Source organism: Protomyctophum parallelum (genome assembly GCF_964188405.1).
Source record: "Protomyctophum parallelum genome assembly, chromosome: 6".
Taxonomy (NCBI): Eukaryota; Metazoa; Chordata; class Actinopteri; order Myctophiformes; family Myctophidae; genus Protomyctophum; species Protomyctophum parallelum.
The window spans coordinates 35,429,706-35,449,468 of record NC_139701.1 but is presented as its reverse complement, the minus strand read 5'-3'; the positions used below and the strand labels follow the sequence as shown (position 1 = coordinate 35,449,468).

General features: G+C 40.9%; 2 protein-coding genes across 4 annotated transcripts; one reads left to right on the top strand and one right to left on the bottom strand.

The window, feature by feature from the left end:
* Nucleotides 1-3,019: 3,019 nt before the first annotated feature.
* loxl5a (lysyl oxidase-like 5a) lies at nt 3,020-6,976 on the bottom strand. 2 transcript variants are annotated; one of them, XM_083767177.1, is made up of 8 exons: nt 5,840-6,976; nt 5,600-5,708; nt 4,862-4,999; nt 4,270-4,426; nt 4,055-4,150; nt 3,797-3,912; nt 3,440-3,687; nt 3,020-3,321 (listed from the first exon to the last, which is right to left on the bottom strand). In XM_083767177.1, the coding sequence occupies exons 1-7, from the start codon at nt 6,909-6,911 to the stop codon at nt 3,681-3,683; spliced, it is 1,695 nt and encodes a 564-aa protein (XP_083623303.1). In that variant the 5' UTR covers nt 6,912-6,976; the 3' UTR covers nt 3,020-3,321; nt 3,440-3,680. The 2 variants fall into 2 exon arrangements, with proteins under 2 accessions (XP_083623303.1, XP_083623304.1); XM_083767178.1 differs by having other exon boundaries at nt 4,270-4,366.
* Nucleotides 6,977-12,370: 5,394 nt separating this feature from the next.
* mibp (muscle-specific beta 1 integrin binding protein) lies at nt 12,371-17,847 on the top strand. Of its 2 annotated transcripts, XM_083766539.1 has the most exons (8): nt 12,371-12,571; nt 13,350-13,440; nt 14,339-14,387; nt 14,677-14,851; nt 16,383-16,454; nt 16,983-17,089; nt 17,373-17,458; nt 17,585-17,847. In XM_083766539.1, the coding sequence occupies exons 1-7, from the start codon at nt 12,540-12,542 to the stop codon at nt 17,456-17,458; spliced, it is 612 nt and encodes a 203-aa protein (XP_083622665.1). In that variant the 5' UTR covers nt 12,371-12,539; the 3' UTR covers nt 17,585-17,847. The 2 variants fall into 2 exon arrangements, with proteins under 2 accessions (XP_083622665.1, XP_083622666.1); XM_083766540.1 differs by lacking the exons at nt 12,371-12,571; nt 14,339-14,387.
* Nucleotides 17,848-19,763: the final 1,916 nt, after the last annotated feature.

Genomic DNA, 19,763 nt, shown 5'->3' with positions numbered 1-19,763 from the left:
TTCTTCTAATATTATAAATAAAAATTAGACAATTTAATTCAATCAATTATGTGCTATTCACAGAGAACAAGGACCACTAAAATGTTGAACACTAAAATGTTAAAATAACAAGATTGTTTCAGTTCAGTTACCCTTCCCTTCTCTTTCTACTCTCCTCCACCCCTCTGTCCCGTCTAACTCCTCCATTCACAGTCTCATCCGGATGCCGCCCCCACCCCCCTTTCCAGACCCAATTCCTTGCCCAAGAATAATAGAATAACAGGATTTCACTCTGTTCAAAATGAGTGTGCATGTACTCTGATGGCCTATTGCATGTACTATTATGGTGTTTGCACAGCAGCTCTGAGGGGAAAGTACTGGGCCATTAAGCAGTACACATTATTCTGTTTCAAACATTCCCTGAAACAGAACACCTGTTAGACGTGTAATGACGTGTAAAGGGTCTGACCAACCAAGGAGCACTTGTCCTGCCCAGGTAAACATTGTTTCCTCTTTAGAGATGTCAGACACTCAGCTATGTTGTATTCCCAACAGTCGTGAAAAACACTCTGTCCTATTTCGAATCCAACATTTTCATATACAAACATGGTCACTGTAAACTTTGTAAACCGACAGATCTTCCATTTATACAAAGTCAACACAGACCATATTCCAAGAACAAATTCTGTTTTGAAATTCAACATCATTTTGACATTCAATTATATGATTAATGGGGACAGGTCACAAACGTAGGCTTACAGTAATCTATTCTCTGTCATACAGTGATAGGTGTTAGACACAGACAATTGATCTACAGGCCTTGTAAATATGCTATTTTTGGTCGTATGGTGAAGTATAAACAGGGGTTTAGAACAACTCACAAAATTAGGTGTCACAATGGTCTAGTGACTCTAGTCAGTTGCCTCTAGGAATTTGTTGACTGGGAGAATGAGACAGTTGGGCCTCTGGACTAGCATGAGAGACACAGTCAGCCTATGATAAGGATGGTGTAGCCATGGTGCTGCTGATCTCAGCAGTCTCTGGCTAGGTTTTCCTGTCCAACTGCGTAACTGTGGAATTTCTCTTCTCCCCGCCATCTGCATGGGGGCAGGCAGGGCACCTCTGCCCACCATGCATGCTCGGAGGCTTAGCACGTCAGCCTGCCCTGAGCAAACTCCCCCGGCAGTGGATGTTCTGACTGACCCGACCCTCAGTCACACTCAAATTCACATCAGCAACTAAACCTCTGGGGCTCTCCACCCCAAAAATGGTGTGGGCTTGATAAAAATAAGGCCATGTTTGGATAAGAGCATGACAGAAGGGGTTTACAGAATGGGTTCACATGCACCCAGTGTAACACACATCTCTCTGACACTTATCTAATTCCTGTATCCATGCCTGCCCCCTCTGAATGTATAACAGAAAATGCACACAGGTGTTAAACCTCACCCATGCTAAACACTCACCCCAGTCTTTCCCAGGAACAAGTCTAGTGGTACACATTACTACACAGTAAAAATCATCATGTTAATTTATCCATTTGTAAATCTGAGATTGTTGGGTTACATAGGTTCCACTCTTGACCACTTATGCCGTCTTACTTTGGCTATTTGAAAATAGCTGATCTACAACCTCACAACGGATAATATTGCGATGCATTGAGCTTGTAGCTGTGATATTTTATTAACAAATTGAAATAAGAAGAAGAAGAAGAAGAAGACAAAAACAAATTCAGACCTCAGGGTGAAAGTGGTTACATTGAGGATTTGACTGTGCAGTCTGTAGACTGGCCACATGATGGAGAAAGTATCTCACACCTCCCCAGACAGAGCTATGAGCTGGACTATTGTAAGTCTGATTCAGTGGCTGAGTCAATGTGAGAGCTGAATGAACACCTTTTTAGACAGATGTTGCATAGAGCTACAGTACAGAGACTGTACTCCATGACCTCAGCACCCACCTGTCTGCCTACACTTCCCATAAACATCCCAGACTCATCCTGTTCATGCCAAATCTTAACAAATAGTGAGGGCTACATGTTACAACCACGCACACTCATGTTTGGCCTTTTGACATTTCCATTGTGAATTGAATTGAATTTACCTTGGAGGTCTTGCACAACGAAATTGTATTTCCTTGACTATGCTGAATACATAATTAGATTTCAATTAATTTGATTGATTATGTGTAGTCGTCCTCAAAAGGCAAAGGTTATTGGAAGCTGAAATTGGGTGACTGAAAAATATGTCACTGTAAGCAGTCAACTTTTTGTACATCTCATCAAATTGGAGATATTCCATGTTATTAGTTATTCTAAACAGACGTTTTAGACAGACTATAAAGACAGGTCAGAAATTCCTAGACACTACACTAAAATATGCAGTTTTCATTTAACTCTGAGAATGTACAAATGGTTTGTTTCAATGTTTGCAGTGCACACATGGAGTCAGGAGCACAGATTGTTTTCCAGTCATTCTGGTTAAGTCAAATAGCATAACGTTAGGTACCCTGGTGAAAAATGTCAAACACTGTGTAGCCCTTTCATGCTCTCTCCTCCATTTCCGAGAGACGTAATGCATTAAGTGGTACCCTTTCATGCATTTCTCTGAGATGTGCAGTTTTATTTAGATAATTTTAGAAAAGTGCTATAGACAGCCTGTTAAATGTGAGTGAAAAGTGGAATGACATTATTATTATTTTTTTTAAAGATATTTTTTTGCGGCTTACGCCTTTTATTGATTTTTTTTTTGTAAGGGACAGATAGTAGGCTGACAGGAAACGGGAGAGAGATGGGGGGATGACATGCGGTAAAGGCCGTGTCGGGTCCGGGAGTCGAACCCGCGGCACACCGCGACTGGATCACCAGTCCGGTGCCCAGACCGTTACGCTACGGCCTGGGCCTGGAATGACATTATTGTATAAAATGTTTGTACAAATTATATAGTCAGTGAAGCTTAATTCCATTCCATTAAATTATAAGAGAAAATGAATAAGGCTTTAGTCTTCAATGGCATTCAGGTCTCAAAACATTACATCAAACTTTATTATAAAATGTAACCGTATAAAATTAAGTACAACTTACAAACATTATTTATACATAATCAGCATATTGTTGAACATTATGCTTTAGCAGTACATGGCTAGTCTATAAGATAATGCACAGAATCTTACATACAGAAAGAAAGGTGTATGTGGGAGTACATGCATGAGTATTGATTCTCATAATGGTTAATGGTACTACTCTGAGCACAGTAGCCCAAATGTTACCAACCATGAGCACCTCTATAACTCTTTTCAGAACAAGCACCGACTCAGTCATACTGTGAAAGTCAATATTAAGGTCTGTATTAACACACACACGCACACACACACACACACACACACACACACACACACACACACACACACACACACACACACACACACACACACACACACACACACACACACACACACACACACACACACACACACACACACACACACACACACACACACACTTACATACATACATACATACAGCACAGCAGTCATTATTAATTTCCTGCTAATAGCATACAGTATATACTATTAGCAGGAAATGATGAATGATTGCTCACTGAAGTTCTGATCAAATGTTTACACTGAAGAACATATTGACTGCATGTGCCGAGCTTGGGCATGCAGGTATATATGGTAGAAAATGTTCCTCACCAGCCAAGTTAGCTTCTGTGGAACATACAATAGAGTAGCGTGTAAGTAATCATATGTTGCTCTGTCACACAATGTATGCGTTTGAGCCTCATTATAAAGAGCTTCACACTTGTGTCTGACTTACACAGTGATCATGCAGTTTCTCGCTTGAACGTAGGTCCCGGTGTACCTGATGTCACATCGCACCACATTGTTGGAGAAATCTGACTCCTGGACAAGTTGAGAGGGGTTCACTGTCACCTGGGATCGAAATGAGAGAGAGAGAGAGAGAGACTACAGTGTGTCTTTGAAGCAGCTAGCCTTTTGACATTTTCCTTACGAAGCTTATCAGTATGTTATTAATGATGATATTGTCTCCCACTGTACCCCATTACAGTCCTACCTTGAGAACATAGTTTCCTGGTGGCACATCTGTAATATCAATCCACTGGCAGTCAATGTTTGCATGATATATATCATAGCAACCCGGACCAAGCCCCTGACAGAAATACACATTCATGCAAATGTTATACGATTAATTAATTGATTGTTTATTTATTAATATTGTTTCATATCACACATCAAATGGACACTGGCAGAGACATCAGGCAGACCAACCTGTGTGTGAGTAGTGCAGGCAAATCGCCGTCGTATCCCTGGGTCACAGGAAGTGTCTTCCAGACAGAAGCTGGCTTTATGCCCCTCTGCCACCTTCCTGCCAGTAAGGACATCCAGCAGGTCATAGTTACTGAAGGCCTCCATGCTGTGGTAGTGTCTGAGGTGAGAGGAGACCGGTCAGTCTGTCTGTCATACAGTATGAAAGACAGATGAACCCTTAAGGTTCCATTTGTACACTCTGAGTTAAATTAGCACTTTATTTGACTTGGCAACCCAACTCTGGTACTTAAAAGAAAAGACTATGAAGCCCAAAGCACACCAAAGGGTCGCGTCGGGACATTTTCTAAAGGTTTTTTTTAAACGATTAAACCATACCAATGCAACTCATTGAGTTGCATTGGTGTGGTTGACCTTAAAAACTGTTTTGTTCTGACCCGACCCTTTGGTGTGGTTTGAGCTTAAGAACTATTCACAAGACCTTTCCATATACTGCCTCTGTGCACCATATCAATTGCAACACATTCATATTCATACAGCATGCATACAGGTGATGGCAGGCTGCAGTGTAGTGGTGAGTGGTGACTGGACTCACTGATGACAGCTGTGCCATTCCCACTCATGTCTGGGTTTCACCGGGAGGAAGTCTGCTGTTCCCTGGTTCTTTACCCTCTGGGGGAAACGGAGCAGAACCCTGTAGTCCAGGTCCCCCACACTGTGATGGTTCGCAGACCTCCAAGAGAGAAGTCAAGGGGACAATAAGACAGCTGAGTCTACCCTGTCCAACTAGTGTTTTTTTCCACATTTACTTAAGGGATTCTACAGTCTTTCCTTTAGAGACATTCTACTTGGCAGAGTGGCTGTTCAGACCAGCGCAGGAAATCCAGTTTGGTACCTTTAAGATATTGTCAACACAAGTCATAAAGGTATTGTTACTGTTATTTATATACTGTTTGTTTAATTGCACACATAAAAACAACCAAACAGTGCAGTAAAAGAATGACGAATGATGAAAGAGAAAAATAGATGATGTACTGTAGCAAAATTGTTCTTGAAACAAATGTGGCCATATACAGAACAAGAGTAACAAAAAAAGGATATTGTTTTGTGTTATATAGGCCTATTGTTTGCATATTAACCAACATTCTGTGATTCATTATTTCACTGATTTGCAAAGGTGCTGTAAGTGATCGTTTATATGAAAACAAAACGTTTCTCTCTTGACTGGATGAATGGTGTCACGACGACCTGAACATTTATATTTATAACACTAATGAAAATATCACAACTATCACCAAGTGTGAATAATGCATAGCACCATATGGAGTTATACCTGGACAGACAATTCTCCTCAGCAGCACAGCGTAGGGCATACATCTGCACTCTCTGGATGTATATTGCAGCTTGGATATAATAAGGATCAGGAACCAGATCTGGGAGACCTGAATAACACAATGGATCCACTATTGTTTAGACTCAGAGAGAAGTGTATAGTAAAGGAAAATATTCCAATTTCTAATGTTGAAAATTGATATCTTTCCATTTTAAATCTTTCACTCTGTCTCTGCTATACCATTGTGGAAGAGCCTGGTGCCATAGCCCGTTCCGGGTGGATTACGCGCTGCAGGTGCTCTGCTCCTGCCGCCTGGCGGGTACACATTATAGAAAACAGAGTTCCTGTGATTGTTGATCTGTGCATCGCGGATGTCATCGTTTATTGTTCCGTCCGCTGTCCTTGTCGCTTCGGGGGGTGGGCGAGGGAAATCCGTCTCCACGGCGTTATTGGACACGGGGGAAACATTGGACGGCGGTATGGGTCTGGTAACTCTGGTTAAAGAATGCGCTCTGTGAACACCCCGAGAGTCCCCTAAACTAGAAGGCTGGTGAATGCGTCGGATGGTACCGGTGTCCCTAATTACATTACCGACCCACGGAGCCGTGGCAGGTGGCTGAGCTGTGGATTCGAGGCGACGCTCTGTTCGCAGACGAGTGTCCCGACTGCGCGCAAAATCTGATGATCCTACCGATGATGACGCGGCGACCTGTTGCGGTGGAGCTGTCGGACCAACGTCCCCCGTGGTGGCCCTGGTGGGGCTTCGTCCTCCTCTCGGGACCCCGCTTCCCGAGAACTCCTGGATGGCGGCAAGTGTGCGCGCGGTGGTATTAAATGAGGGTTGGCGTAAACGGTGCGCTCCCGCTCCGGGGTATCCAGTAACCACAATGTTGTTCCTCGTGGGCGCCATGAGCGGTTGAGGCTGACTTCGTGCGCCCGTGGCGAGCAAATACTGACCAGCATCAGCACCGAGAAATGAAGCGTCCAGTTGACGGCGCGCGTTTACTATTTGAGAAGGAGCCCCGGGTCTCTCCTCCTCTCCCACAGATCTGGTCCTGGAGGACCTGCTCACTACAACAGGTTGCTGTCGGTTCCTTTTTGTCGACAAGAAGACCTGGGGATGCCCTTTGGCTTGAGCAGGTGCGCGGTACTCAGTCCCCGTGCTCAGTAAATGATACACCCGGCCGTTATTCTCCCACTGAATTCTCTGTCTCCACGGTCCAATACGTTCGCGTGCGCGGTGTTGTCCGGTGCCAAAATGTGCCAGAATTAGAAGGAGAAGGTAAATGGACGCTAAAGCAAAATTCTCCATGTCTAAACGTCTTGTTTGGTGTCTTTATTCGAAGATCCCCGACATTGAGACATTAGCTGCGTGTCCTGCTTGTAAGTTGTAGGGCTGGGCTGCTGGCTGTTTGATTTTGACACTTCTTGGAAAATATGGGTGATGTTTCAGGTGGTGTTTTGGACACACTCTTGATTCCGTCACGCAGCGTCGCCATGGTGAATATTTGTGTTGAGACGTCTCGGTGTTTGACTGTTTGTTTGTCCATGCATGCACCACAGACTGCAGAGGTCTAGGACGTTTTCCATCATATTTTCTTCATTTAGCCTTTACCATTTGGCCACTAATTGTAACCTTTGTGAATGTATTCTTCTGGGCTGCATGGGGTGACTTTTCAATATGTTTTTAACGAATAGATTATATGAGCGCATGCATGAATGAATTCGCTGGTAAAATCCACAGTTTCAGGTTTACTTGAAGCCCTTCCATTTGAGCCATATAACACACATACTTGTTGAATTCAACACTTCTCTGATCCTAATCCAAATGGGTTTCATGTATTTGCTTTGAAATCCAGTCCAGTTATTCAATGGAGTAGAATGGAATGAATCTTATAACAAAATATATTAATATCAGCCTGAAGACAGGTGGCAGGCTTTGCAACACATTTGGTTTCATCCAAATACCAAATTAAAAAATGCTGTTTGGATTAGTGCCTTAGGATAAGCCGCCCCCTATTTTTGGTTGTTTCTTTTATTATGATTCATTATAGATTTCCTACTCAAGTTCACAATTAGCTATAGTTCATGCATGGGATTACAAGTTAAATATATAGTTAAAAATATACTTTTTCTTTTAATGTCCCCATGTGTTGTGTGTAATACACACATATATTTATTTTATCTAACTGTGGTGTGTATCTAGCTCTGGTCCATAGCCTTACTGCTTCTGATTCTGCGGAGTGTATCCATAGTTCCATGATGTGCTGCTTGTTTTTGGTTTTATTGTATTGTGCTTTTAATTTATACCTTTCTTGTTTGTTCTACTTTATTTGTATACATTTATGACACATCTTCATGTGAAAACCTAAAAAATCAATAAAATAGTATTATTCATGTTCATGCATAAGTGTATTTCATTTTGTCATATTATTTTAGGTATAATGTTAGGCTTTTTTATTAAATATAATCACTGTGTTCTTTGCCTGCCTGCACTGCGCCACAAGGGGGCATTACACTCCAGTGAACATCCCGTATTGATGCAGGCTGGAGTCGACCTTAGACCTAGGGTAGCTCATTAGCTTCATTAATGATGCTCAGTGACAAGGTAGGTTTGTTTCCCTGCCCACATCCCTGTTTTTGTCTACAGGCAGGTGTTTGGGTGAATTTCACCCGGTTTCGTGATAGCGGGTATAATAATAATAATAATAATAATAACTAGAACTGCACTCTGTCGAGTGCATACTTGCTTGTTGCACACTAGTAGGCCATAAATGGCCAACTAGTGCGCAAGCAGAGTGCGCAAGTCCTTTCGACCGCTGTAAACTGTCAAATCTCAGTATCTCTGTGAAGGAACGTTTGAAATGTATAATTTTTAGATGTAACTATTTGCTACCTACCTACTTTATGCATGTAAACACCTATTATTATTAAGTATGATTCAAGTTTCTATCTATATAAGTTTGGGTGAAGAGCTAGTCATACATATACACACCACATACTCTGGTCCCAGCAGATCAGGCACAACTTGCTATTTTATTTTTACTGATTATGTATATATAGTATACGTATGACTAGCTCTAAATGATGACGTAAGAAATATATATAGTATACATATATATAGTATATAGGCATATACTATATACGTATACATATATACTGTGTAGTTGTAAGTTGATTAGCGGTATACTGTGGTTACTTTGCGCCAAAAACTGTGACAGCTGTCCCGCCATTTGATGTTTATGCAAGAAAACAGCAAATCTGTGCCTGGTTTGCTGGGACCAAACGACCACAAATGACCATATTTCTTACGTCATCATTAAGAGCTAGTCATACATATACAAACCACGTACTCTGGTCCCAGCAGATCAGGCACAATTTGCTATTTTATTTTTACTGATTATGTATATAGTATACGTATGACTAGGTCTAAATGATGACGTAAGAAATATATATAGTATATATATAGTATATAGGCATATACTATATACGTATACATATATACTCTATACTCTATACTGTATAAAGTGTGTAGTTGTAAGTTGATTAGCGGTATACTGTGGTTACTTTGCGCCAAAAACCGTGACAGCTGTCCCGCCATTTGATGTTTATGCAAGAAAACAGCAAATCTGTGCCTGGTTTGCTGGGACCAAATGACCACAAATGACCATATTTCTTACGTCATCATTAAGAGCTAGTCATACATATACACACCACGTACTCTGGTCCCAGCAGATCAGGCACAATTTGCTATTTTATTTTTTACTGATTATGTATATAGTATACGTATGACTAGCTTGCTAGCTTTGATGTTTTTCTGCATAAACATCGAATGGCGGGACAGCTGTCACGGCGGAAGAGACCGGGCGAAAACATTACTTGCGCGCTCTGCTTGCACAAGTAATAACTACAGTATAACTGCACTCTGTCGAGTGCCTACTTGCTTGTTGCACATGCACAAGTAGGCCATAAATGGCCTACTAGTGCGCAAGCAGAGCGCACAAGTACTGTCGACCACTACAAACTGTCAAATCTCAGCTTCTCTGTGAAAGAACGTTTGAAATATTAAAACTATTACTTGTGCGCTCTGCTAGCCCAAGTAATAATAATAATATAATAATAATACTCCCACAATGGGCTTATTTCTTTCCTCACTGGACCATTCTTCTCACATGTTCTGACCAATTAAGGAGAAGTTCCCATGAACTGCTTCCAAGCCAAGAAAGAAATGCCATGGAGCAGATGTTCAGATGATCAGAGTTGTGATTTAGGCTCAAACCATTAGAAATATGTTTGAGGGAAATAAACAATATGATATTAAAAAATGCATGTTGTATATAGTTCCTTTATTTCATTTCAGTATATATTTTTTTAAATGATGTAGACTAAATAGAAGTGGGTCTGGGTGAGGAGTGGGTAATTGCTGTGAAAATGTCTCGCCCTGTCCTTGTATTGCCCGCCATTTAGCCTCTGCCACAGTGCCACAGTACTGTGTTTTGTGGTTGCTGGCAGGCGTACGTGTGGATAGTCATGGTAGCCTCTAGCTGCCTGCTGGTCCCGAGTGTGAGGGCACAATGCCAGCTATATGCTGCAGAGTACAATGGTGTGTCACAGCATCTTCTATGGCTGATGGCCCATATACAGTATATACGGTAGGTATACACTCCTCCCCTGACACTGTGAATCTCAGCTAAATATACTCACACACCCTGCCTATGTTCACACAAGCACAGCCTTTCGACAGTGTTGGAGTCTGAGCACATGTGTGTGAACAAGTGGGGGAAAGGGCGTGTGTGGCCATTTGAAAATTGCCGATCTAAAAGCTCACAATGCGTCGCGATGCAACGTATTGTGAGCTTGTAGATCAAAAGATTTTTATACATTTCATTTGAAAACTTGAAATTGACATTCTGCACAACGACAGGCTACTTTTGGTACTTTAAGTACATTTTGAAACCAATAATTTTGTACTTTTACTCAAGTAAAATTTGAACAGTGGACTTTTAGACAGTATTGATACTGTGAGTACTTTTTCCAGCATAGCCGGGGAGCCACAGGCCCAAAAGCTCAAGGAATAGAGATTAACCTGTGATGTCATGACATACTTTTTATTTGTGTTTTCACTCACCCAACACCGCATAAGTGCCCTTGAGCAAGGCAATAAACCCCCAACTGCTCCAGTGGAGCTGTTTAGTGGCCAACAGTATAAGACTGTGGTACTGGTCAGCTCCCAGGTTTTAATGTGTGTGTCTGTCTTATCTGTGTGTTTCTATGTGCAGGGCATTGCTGAAAATGAGCACTTGTACTCACTGCTACTACCCTGTCGATTCTGACATTTTCAATCTCGGAATCGATAAAATACATCTATATGAGACTCTAAATCTTAGGCTAATGTTAAGTATGTCATATCTAATTGTCATTGTCATATACTGAGTTCCAATATGTATTAAATACATCTATGAGAATCTTTGGCTAAGTTCACTGTTCACATGTTACTGAACAAGGATGTTACATAGGCTAGGTCACTTCAGTTACACTGAAATGATCAGCTGAATTCCCTTTACTGGTGTGCCTTCTGTTCTCACATATTTTCCTCCATCTATGACGAATTCCCCAGATAGAGCAATCATTTATTGCTGAAGGTAAATTAAGCCTTATTAAAGCTCTGCTGGATTGGAATCCTAGGCTGTAACATAGGTCATAGGACACGCTCCAGTCACTGGCTCACACTAAAGGTCCCAAATCTAAACACTGAGGTGGGGAAAACAGCCTTTTGTTTTAGTGCCCCAACCACATGGAATGACCTACAGCTTAAATTAAAGATGTTTCCCATAATTTACGGTCAATCTAAATCTTTTATTGCAGATTTACCCCCAAGTGTCTGCAAGTGTTTTTAAACATAGCCTACGTGCTACGTCACACGATGAGGAAATGTTACTGTTGCTTTGAAATATTGTATTATGTGTATCTCGACGAGTCGACGACACTACAAATGAGGATGACCTCAATGTCTTTCGAGAATAAATAAAGGTTTGAATGAATGAATGAAAAAAGATTATATCATGAAGGCTCACATGCACATCTGACTACTTCTGCTATTGATCAAGCAATCATGGGAACCCATTGGCAAAACAAAGGAAAGCGCCCTCTTTTCACTCTGTCTCGAGAGACTAAAGTGAACCAGTAGACCTAGATACTTGACCTCACATGCCCTCTCATTATTTATAATAGTAATAATTATTAGTAAGTAGTATAAGTATAATTATTATAATATACTAAAAGACCTGAAAACAATACAATTTGGTTAATTAATTAAAAAAAAGAAAAACATCTTGAATGTCCCTTTCAAGGGACTAGCAATACACCCCAAGTAGTTTTCCATCCATGATCCCTGCCCTGGTATCAGTTGGATTTAGAAAGAGACATGCGACAGGTGACAGTCTGAGATACTGTCTGACTCGTGACTAAATTATGGAAACTATATGGGAATGTTGGGCAGTGATTGGTGTGTTACGTGGGAGCCTGCCTGCAACCTGATTGGCCACAGTGAAAAAGGACAGAATTCGGAAGAACAGATCTACAAGCTATCGTCGCGCCGCATTGCGGCGCGTCGATAGCTTGTAGATCTGTTCTTTTTGTTACGCGACACCGTCGTACGTTGGACTCATACCGCCCCGGTGGGCGGGGTATAAGGACGTGACGTAAAGCAACCCGAATCAGATATAAATTTCAGGCGGCTTGTGGTTTGTTGTGAATGAATGGCGCTTCAGATAGGAGGCATCTGCTTCTGATAGACTAAAACTAACAATATACGCAAATACTATATTTTTACTTATTAGCGTTTCGCTTCTTCTACTGGATTATTGTTTTCATCGTTATCCTTTCATTGACTTAAATTTGTTGCTGTTTTCTAAGCTGAACGCATCTCAAGAAGAACTGAATGAAAATGAAATACATTATAGGAATTGGCGGGTAAGTTGTAAAAAGACCGTAAAAGTAGTCTTAAAGATTGTTTAGATTTCAAATAAGGCTCGGTTTGTCTACAAAGTAACATCATTTATAGACGAAATGGTCTCTGGTGACGATTTGGAAACCCAAACAAACGTGGTGGCAATATTATCTATGACTAAAACCTGATAATTTAAAAGGGTAATTGTAATCTAATCTTAAACCAACACCATTTACGTTTTTATCAGCCAGCCTGTGAACTATGGTGCTCTTTAGTGCTCTAGACCCGGTCTAGACCGTCTTGTGTATATTATTATCACATGTAATATCCTGGCTGGTTGAGCGGGACATTTGAAATTTCAGCGCGGAAGTCTTATCAGAAGTGAGACTTTGTTTCGGGGATAACGGGGGTGAAATACTATATGGTAATGGTTGTAGTCAATTATCAATTCATTCTTTGATTATTTTGTGGAGTTTAAGCGAATCGAATACACAGGACCCGTCCCCAATGGAAGCAAGCCATAGTGCTTTCTTTGGTTTAAGTTTAATCCATTTGCTATCCTTTTGTAACTGTACTTTCTGTGCTTTTTTTTTTTGCAAAAACTGTTAATACATGTTTAATCAAAAGCAGTCTACATTACACATTATTATAGCCGAATCTTCAAAATACATCCTGTGTGTGTGCGTGCTCACACAGTCTCTCTCGCGCGCCCAGCGCCCGCCCACACACACACACACGGTCACACACAAGTGCAGCTGGAAAGATAATCTGCTTCTTTTTTTTTTTTACTTTTGTCTTCAGAGTGACTAATGGTGGTAAAACCACGTTGACAAATAACCTGATCAAGACGTTGCCCAACTGTTGTGTTGTGCACCAAGATGACTTTTTCAAGGTAAGTGGAGCCGAGCTGGCATTATTGTGGTCTTTTGTTTAGTTGTTTGCATGTGAGAAGGGTAATGACTGTGTGCTAGGCAGTGGCACTCCCAACCCCCTGCCTTTCTGCTATCACACTGACCTTGATGTTTATGTATGGAATATGCATGCATGCTGTTTCTTTACCAATACTGTCTCCTCTTTTACTTGACACAGCAGTCATGCGTTTTGTTTTCACATGAGCCCCTCTCTTGACCTTTCTGCATACAGCTGAGCTTAGTAGTGAATAGTGATTGCTTAGTCATTTCTTGGCTAGCTAATTTGACATGCTTTTTCTAACGCAGCAAAGCCTAATCAATTTAATGTGCAATAAAAGTTCTGGAATTTCCATCAGTAAAAATAAAACGTGGCAATTCTTGCCAAATATCAAGGAAGAGGAAGAACATCCGCACACCAGTTTGTAGAGCTCTGAGACTTACTTTATTTTAAGGCAACAATTAAATGCAACGTTTTGACCGACTAGGTCTTCATCAATATGCCTGATGAAGACCTAGTCGTTGCATTTAATTGTTGCCTTAAATTAAAGTAAGTCTCTGAGCTCTACAAACTGGTGTGCGGATGTTCTTCCTCTTCCTTGATGTTTGCCTTGATGCCTGACATCCAGCACCTGGCCTGAATATAGGCATTGAGATGTGCACACAATCTTCTCTGTGAACAATTCTTGGCAAATAACTTTCTCACTTGTTTGGGCTTTTAACTGACTGTTAATTTGTAAGTGGCAGCATTCACTCTTTCGTGCATGCTCTACTTGTGGCTGTGCTATGTGTGCATTTCGCTTTGCTGTTGGCGTGTTGAATGGTCTTAAAGTGTTCGGCTGTGAGGTTGCAGCAATGTTTTATTGGTGACTGTTATTTCAGAAACCTGATCAGATAGATGTCGGGGAGGACGGCTTTAGACAGTGGGATGGTAAGACTGGATTTCACCATAGGAGACTCCCGCTAGCTCATTGTTTTTACATGAATATATAACTGTCCCCTTTTTTAGTTTAATAAGTGTAATATAAACTTATATTCATCATTTCAATCATAATATTACCCTCACACAAGTATTCTTTGAACATAACCACCCCAAATACACTTCTTTGAACATAACAACAAAAAATACACTTAGTTGGCCATAGTTGCATTGTGTCTGTCTTCTAAGTTTTTTTCTTCTTCTCTTGCCGACCCATCCCGCTTCCCCTCCCCCTATACAGTGATCACCGCCCTCGACATGGAGGCAATGACCAACACGATTAATGGCTGGATTGAGAACCCAGTGAAGTTTGCCCGCTCCCATGGTGTCAGCCTGTCTCCTGTCTCCAGCGTGGTCGACCCTGATGTGGACATTCACATCTTGATTGTTGAGGGCTTTCTGCTCTACAACTACACGTAAGTTAATTTTATTCACCAGTTGAAACTTGATATGTGTACAAGGCCAACTGATTTGTTCAGACTTTAGACTTAAATTAACACTAAGGAGAGGAATTCCATCTAGCTTGAACTGGTGCAGTAAATGCCACTTTTAACACTCGTTTTTATGGTGTGTTTTTATTGTTGTACAAGAGTATTGGAGAGAGATGGGACAGCTAGAATAATAGACATTCAACACTGGTCTTCAGCTTGGAATCCTACCAGCAATGTTAGTTATGTGGAACTGGTCTGGCTGAGAAGCAACAGAGTGCCAGAGGAAAGTTCACTCAGTCCTCTTGTTGTTTGCAGAGATATACATATTGGGGACTGTACTTGTAGAAAACAAAAAAGATAATCTACCTATAGAGGGTATGTGTGTGACATAATACCCGGCCGGAAGTTATACAGGAACGCATACTGAGTGGCAAAAAAAATCTTTCTGGCCTTGACAGCCCATACACTCTGATTGCGTTAAACAATGTTAAACTCACCTTGCCACTCGATTTGCGACTCACTTTATGCATGCGCATACCCTCTACTAGTACGTAAAATAATGTCTTATCTCTGTTGAAATGATTCTGCCCCATCACTTTTGTGCATTTCCATCCCTACCACGGTGCAGTTCTGTGACTGGCAGCAGGTTGCCTTGAGATTAGAACTAATTCAGAGAAACTCGTGACAACAAACCTATGGGGAGGGTGCTACTGGGTCACGTGGCATCTTGTTACATTCCCTACTACTAACTACAACATGCACACAAACATTTGGCCCCATAATGCATTGCTGGGCAGGTCCTGCAGTGACGGATAAGCATTTCTGTCCGAGCTGTTCTAAAAATAGTACTTAGTGCTGTGGCCTGTATGGCTACAAAAACATCACAATTTGATGAATTGAACATGGTGGACCCTCTTGTAAACAAGTGTAATGCTTAAAGGTATATTCAGTGATTTCACTTAATTCAAATATCACTTTTTTTGTTTTGTTGTGATAATCCTCCCTACTATCGAGTGTGCTGACCATATAATGAGTTCCTCCCTGTCCCCAGTTAACCCCTGGGGGTCAAAAAAACCTTAGGTTTCGTTTTTGACTCTCTATCCCGATTGGACGAAAGGCTGGGTCCCAAGCCAAAAATGAAACCTAAGGTTTTTTGAGTGAAATCACTGAATATACCTTTAATTGGGTCGTCCACTCAACAGTCTTTGTATTGAGTTTGTGCTTGAAATGTACTATAATTCTGCAAACTGTTAAAAAATATTTCAATCAAACATATTGTGTTAAGTGTGTAGGACACACAGCGCTAGTGTGTGTGTGTGGTGACTCCTTTCACGCTGTTTCACAAATTGCATATGTCATACATTTTTCAGTCGATTTTATTTTTGCTTTAATCCTTAATCTACATAGTGAGCTTCAATGCATCACGAGCCACAGAAGTACACTGAGGACAATTTCATACATTGAGGCAGAGTTGATAATAACCTTATTGATGACCTTATGTGTCCCTTCTCTGCAGCCCCCTGATGGATGTGTACAACAAGTGCTACTATATCTCCATTCCCTACGAGGAGTGCAAGAGCAGGAGAAGGTACGGATATTGAACAGCATTTAAACCTGTTGATGGAGTTCATCAGAAGCATCATACTTGTCACTTGAATTTTGCATTTGTCACATACCGGTAATCTGGCACAAAAATTGTGCTGTTTGGAACCTCTAGGATATCATGGTTGTATAATGTTTTATATAGCCTCTTCTTCAATGGGGGTTTGTGTTTAGAAACGGTGTGGCTCAGTACAGCCACATTTATTTTATATATATATATATATATATATATATTTAAAATAGAATTAATTGAAAGCATTTAATTTCATTGTTGTTGTGAACTGCTAGGTACTATAGCTGACAGATGGCATTGTACTGGTAGAACTGCATTTTTTTGCCCAGCAATGGAATTTCTAGGTTTGTCTCATTCATATAATAATACCTTGGATACCTCTCTAATATCTTGGGGGGAGAGAGAATCTGTCATTTAATTATGAAATATGACAGAACCAATTTGGATCTTGGAACCAAAAGAAATCCAGTGCTGTTAGTTATACTGTATCGTCTTTTTCAGTACAAGACAGTACACCGTGCCAGACCCTCCCGGCCTCTTTGATGGCCATGTGTGGCCCATGTACCTGAAACACCGGAAGCAGATGGAGGATAGCTGTTTAAGTATCGGTATGTGCATCTGTTCTTCTACGGGAAATGTCTTCCATCGGGGTTCACTTAATGTAATGTAGCAAAACACATTTCTGTTACTCAACATGTTCTTTGGGATATTTTCCCAAATACTTTAACACGAATCTTGTATGGGGGTCCCTGGCACAAAATATTTATAGGGGTCTGTGGCCTTTATATAAAATTTGGGGGTCTTTGAACATGAAAAGGTTTGTGAACCTCTGATCTAACTGACTTTCATGTTTCTACCTCCTAACAAGTAACCTTTCCATGTGTATTACAGAATACCTGGACGGTTTGAAATCGAAAGAGGAGATCTACAATCAAGTGTATGAGGACATTCAGAACACACTGCTAAATCGCTTATAGGTGAGGCAACTCGTACTACAATAATGCTTACTTTCATGTAAGTAGTACATATGTTAGTAGTAATACTTGCAATCTATTGCTCAGATGCAAATAGCATTGACTAATATATATATTTCTTTCTTGCAGCAGGAGCAGCTGTCTTCAATCCTGTATAGATTTGTACATAGTAACAAGGACCCATTTTGTACCCATTTTCTTTTTTTATATACTTTTTTGTAAATAGGTTAACTTATAATGTGTTTTGTCACCTTCAGTTGGCATGTGTCCTGTTTTGAGAGGATTGTTGAATAACGTAACTTAACAGACTAGTGCTCGGACCATGATTGTTACTGTCATACATCTGAAAATAAACCCATTAATATCTGCTGTTGGGCAAACTTGATCAAGAATCCTTTGCGTCTTTGTTTTCTGTTATAAAGTTTGTAGTTGACATGCAGAGTATAACATTTGACTATTGCATGGTTGCCAAACATTCTGGAAAACCCAGAACTTGTATGCTGTTTTCAGTCATGGGAAATGACAGACTGGTTCAAATGTCCTAGAAAATATCATGTTGGCACCGTCTTCTACAACCCATTTTTTGTCCAAAACATAGAAGGAATGCAACTAATGATTATTATCTACATTTTTATTTAGTTGCACCACAAGTTATCTGAACCGGCATGGACATATTGGCCTGCCTAACAGCAAGTGTATGTAGCTTTCGTTTACCCAGCACTCGAACCATAACTTTTCATTTTATAATGTGCAAGAAAAGAAAATTGAGATCTGTACAGTGTACAGCCCATAAGTTCCTCTGATACACTATAGTATCTTAAATGCAGTTTAAGGGGGTATTAGCTTCAATTACTGGCACCTTTGACCTCTTGGAAGTTCTGCAGCTACCAAGCAGTCAGTGAGTTACTTTGGTTAAAGAATTGGTCTGTGTGTATGTATGTACTTGCAGACGGTACACATTTGTAAAATAACTAACTTGCATTTTACAGTACATACAAACCAGTGTTTAAGATTAGTATTTTCTTTTTTACTTCCTGGGTAAATTTATTCGTCTCCTTGAGACAAACTGATTAAAACCCCTTGCTAGTAGCAAGCCATCAGACCCTATAAACAAGTCATTCGTGACCCATTGTTTAAGAAACAGGGCATTCTGGATTTCATGTAGGTCAACTCTTAACTGCAATCATGGCATAGCTTTACAAATTCAAAATATGAGACGGCTACCGGTATGCAGTGTATGGTGTAGTCTCATATTGTCTTAACACTTGCGTTACTGCCAGGAGGATATATAAATGATCCATATTAATTCTGAGGCTTACTGTAACATTTCTGTCATGGGAAATTGTGACATCTACCGTAATTTCCGGACTATAAGCCGCACCTGAATATAAGCCGCACCAGCCAAATTTAGGGAAAATCCCATATACAAGCAGCACCGGACTATAAGCCGCAGCTACGTTAGCTCAGAGCCTGAGATGGCTCTGCGTTAGCTGTAAAAATCCATAGATTAGCCGCACCGTTGTATAAACCGCAGGGTTCAAATCATGGGTAAAAAGCCGCGGCTTATAGTCCGGAAATTACGGTATATATCAATCTCTGAGAAGTGTCAACAGGGCTGTAGCTGTATAATGCCTGAGTGGGTCACAGACTAAACACAGGATTTAGGCCATTAGCACTGGATTTTTCTGCACACAAGGTTTCGCGCACGTGCCGATAAAGTTTCACCCAAGTTTCCATGCTCACAAATAGCCCTGATAATTGCTCATTTCCCTTCGAGGATACCTCATCCCTGCCATAGAGAAGTCAGTGTGTAAACATTAGCTGAGCACACCACTGTTGATTATAGGAGGTTAACAGCAGTGCACGTTATTTGGGTTAGGGTTCGGCTGTACAAGTTGAATGCATACATGTGAGTTGAATTGCTTCATTATACTTGTATTGTTGGGGTTAATCCCTCAAGAATGTAACTATGCTCATTAAATCCTCGGCTGGAGTTGGGAGATGACTCACTGGACCTATGGTTTCCTCTCAGCTGGACCTGCTGAAGGTGGAGACGTAGAATCAGGACTCAGTTGTGGGTCGCAGACAGATTTGTATGGGTCTCTTTGTTTAAAAAAACCATTTCCAACTGGAATCTGGAAATGTGCCTTGTGTTATTTACACACAGTAGACCTGGCTATTCAGTGACTTTCAGCTGCTATCATCGGGAGCGTACCTAATGTTCCCCACGTTCTATGTTCCCCATGTTCTATGTTCCCCACTTACCCCTGCAAAAAAGGTTCTATGTTCCCAAAAGGTTCTATGTTCT